The sequence below is a fragment of the Monopterus albus genome, unplaced genomic scaffold (assembly GCF_001952655.1).
Source record: "Monopterus albus unplaced genomic scaffold, M_albus_1.0 scaffold205.1, whole genome shotgun sequence".
In the NCBI taxonomy this organism is placed as follows: Eukaryota; Metazoa; Chordata; class Actinopteri; order Synbranchiformes; family Synbranchidae; genus Monopterus; species Monopterus albus.
Window position 1 is genome coordinate 416,254 of NW_018128085.1, and position 3,642 is coordinate 419,895.

Consider the following 3,642-nt stretch of genomic DNA (forward strand, 5'->3'; position numbering starts at 1 on the left):
ATGAAAAACACAGTGTTGTGTTTACAATTACCTGAGCATTCAAAAGGAGCTTTAAAAAAGAACACGACTGTGTTATAGACCGGTGAGCATGAGCTTATCTGTCACCTACAACACAGAACTTCTACATCCTGAAATCACTAACATGAATTATTACATCTTTATACAAAGTATTTTCAACCACTATTGTATCCAAACAATTTGCTCTGTAAACATTTTGATGAAAAAGGTACACAATCTGCGGTGATAACGAAACCAAAGCCTGATCATGTGCAGTATTGCCCTATATATACTCCTGAAGTACGAGTGGTGGGTGATACTGGTCCAAGTTACAGGCAAGCAACTGCAAGATCAGCCTACAGTCATTTTAGCCTTTGTCACCTGGGGTGTCGTATGAGATCAGAGAGCAACAGCTATGACTCCAGCTACACAGACCATCAATGTTTCACTCTGTCATAAGGATGCATGTGTTATTTATAAATCCTGCACCAAGCAGCGGGATGAGCACTCCATGCTCATCTCAAAATTATACCTCTCCATCATCTTAGTGTCTGTGAAGTGATTATTACTTGTAAGTGTGTCAGCATCGTGTCAGTACGAGTCACACGGTGCAAGACCCCGATCTAAATTAGAAGCAGAACCATTGTCATCAGAATTCTACAGTTATTACTTATGTGTTTGATATGTTTCCTTTGGCTGTTTTAAAAAGTCAGAACCTTGTCACATCTCTTGCGTTCCTAATATTGTGACCAGAAGTAGAGAGGCATATGGGATTAGTGTATAACCCATGTTAGGATGAATAACTGCAGATGTTTAGTGTGAATGAGCTGATACAGTGGACAAACAACCCTCACAGCTGCAGCCTTCTGCCAGAGTCAAGAGCCCCTCAACGCCAGGACAGAGGCGAGCAGAGCTAGACATGGACGAGACGCTAAACGGTTTGTTTTTACTAATTCCACTCCAGTTTCTTTGCTCCATCACATTTCGCCCTGGCCAGAAAAGTATGAAAAAGTGGAACAAATAAATCTCACTGTGACTGTAACATGGAAAAGATGAGTGTAAATGCTGTGATTTTTGTGTGCAGTTTAATCAAATGTTAGAGTAGAGGTGCAGTGTGCTTCCCTAATCCACTAGAGTGAAATCATTTTGATCATGGATAAATAAACTGATAACAGAAAATTGGATATAATCCTATCATTTTCGGTTTGGGCAGTTACTTCTGTCTTAGGGCTGATGCCGCTCTTTGGAAATGGTTCAGTTATGTGTGATAGGTGTGACTGTAAACATACGGTACGTATAAGTAATCAATACCCTATTTTGAAACACAAAAATTGTGAATGAAATTACACGAATGGTACCTCAGCCTGGTTTGTAACTTTCTAAAGTATTTGTACACATAATGCATCTGTATTTTAATTCAGTTGAAGTGGGATCCTTGCTGAAAACCTTGCTGCTCTGGTCTGGATGAGGTTACTAAACATAATGACTGTAGACAAGGCCTGTACCTAGACTTAGTCAGCATAAAGGAGCTGTGCTCTGGCACTGTCTGAACTGCACAGATGGCATGCTAAGACAAATCTTTATATCCTTTACCGTTTTAACACCCTCTCGGAGTCCCAGCACCGGAGCACTACTATTCTCAGATCAGTAGCAATGGCTAATTGTCTCCATGATCTTATTCAGTGTCAAAACCAAAAGCTTTCTCTCAGATCAGAGATACTGGCAAAGACAATCATGAACTTCTGAGAAATGTTATGTTTTTGTTGTTAGAAATTTGTGTCAAGAATCACAGTTCATGTAAAGAAAGAAAAAGAACTAGACTTTTCTGATTTTCACTTCATTTTTCCTGCTTTTTTGACATGCCACCAAGTCACTTAAAACTCCTGGATGGTTGTTTCTGATGAGGATGCTCTGTTTATGAATGGTAGTGTCAATCAGGGAATGAAGACACTGGGCTAAATGTATATTTGGATCAGCTGTTGGTACTCAAGACCTGGTGAAAGGTGAGTGCTGTTGAGCAAAAAGTGGTAAACGCAGGGTGGGTATGTCATAAGATGAGGGGTTTGGAGAAGATGGATGGATGGATGGATGGAGTCTGGCTCACCTTTGGTGTAGTCTCCAGCTCATCCACCTGGTTTTTGCTCAGCATGCTCTTGATGAAAAATTCCATTTTGGCGTTGAACTTCATGAATGTCACATAGCAGGTGTAGCACGTCAGCAGGCTGAGACTTTCCACCACTGTGATTTGATTATCCAGAAAGAAATAAATGAGCATGAGCAAACCAAAGATATAGAACGTGACGTCTCTGAAAAGAGGCCACCAGGTGAGGTGCAGCACCTCTCTGGAGAACAGGGCGCACATCCCGATCACAAACAGGATGTTGAAGACGGCAGAGCCCACAATGGTACCGATACCCACATTACTATGGGAGATGAAGACTCCTATGACGGAGGTGAAGAGCTCTGGGGCTGAGCCACCTGCTGCCATGAAGGTGGCTCCAGCTACATCATCAGAGATCTCCAGTTTTTCTGTGATGACAGTGAGCGCAGGGACAAAGAACTCATCGCAGACGATGGCTAAGGCTATGAACATGTACAGCATGCCAAACATATGAAGCAGCACATAGCCCTGACGTCTCTCCTCCACGCTGAAGTAGTCCGTTGGGTAGTCCCCATGATTCATCTCTATTTCAGATGATGCCATGGCCAAAGGTGTGTCCTCTGCTGCGACTGAGAGGTTGTGGTTCTGCAGAAGAGTTCTTTGGGGCACTGCTGCTTCTGCTGAGCCTTCACTTATGGATTCCAGCTCAGTGGCCACCATCGTGGCCAGTGACAAGGCACTCCATGAACAGACTGTACAAACTATTACCAGGCTTATGATGAACCCCAGTATTCGTCCGGGCCGCAGCTTTCTCTTGACTCTCTGGTAGTGGTGCCTGGTGCAGCTGCTATGAGGGCCCAGAAGAGGAGCAGAGCTGGACGAAGCCATCATGTCTTGACTTCTTATGGGTATTATGAGTTCCATGGTGTTTGGTGCCGGATGTCAGGCAGAGTGGAGGCGTCTGGAATCCCCCCAGGCCGTGATGGTTCACCGATTCGTTAGCATGTTGCTCCCCAGTCTAATCACAGTGGAAGCCCTGCAGTCTGATTCCAGGATCTAGTCCATTCAAAGGCTTCCTCATATTACTCACTGCAAGACAGAGAAAATGTTTATATCAGTGCTAAAACCATAGAGCAGGTATAGAAAATGACAACAAATTCTGCCAGTGTCTAAAATTGGAATTGAATACATAAACATACTATTAATGAGTATGATGTCTTCTTTGTGTTTTGTTCCACCCCTGATAAACGTTCACTCACATGCCTTGTGGGCTGTGGCAGAAAGTAGCTGTAAGTACATTTATGCAAGTATTGTATCTGAATACAGTTCTGCTTTCTACATTATACTTAAACATTATACTTTACATACCCAAACATTTATTGTCAGATGTTGTTACTGCACTGGTTACATTAGTGAAATTATATGGTGAAAAAGTTAATGAAACTGTTATAGAGTAACAACACATCATTATATAACTAGTTACAGTTTACTCCCCCATGACCAGACACAGAACAACATTACAATAAGATGATGTCTATGATATT

At 42.4% G+C, this 3,642-nt stretch overlaps 1 protein-coding gene across 1 annotated transcript in view; it reads right to left on the bottom strand.

Annotated features, from left to right (window-relative positions):
• slc24a2 (solute carrier family 24 member 2) overlaps positions 1-3,181 on the bottom strand; it is a 9,650-nt gene extending 6,469 nt beyond the window's left edge. Inside the window, exon 1 of the mRNA XM_020618438.1 lies at positions 2,102-3,181. Coding sequence (XP_020474094.1) covers positions 2,102-3,022 — 921 coding nt within the window. The 5' untranslated portion in view covers positions 3,023-3,181. The remainder of the gene's footprint in view (positions 1-2,101) is intronic.
• Positions 3,182-3,642: the final 461 nt, after the last annotated feature.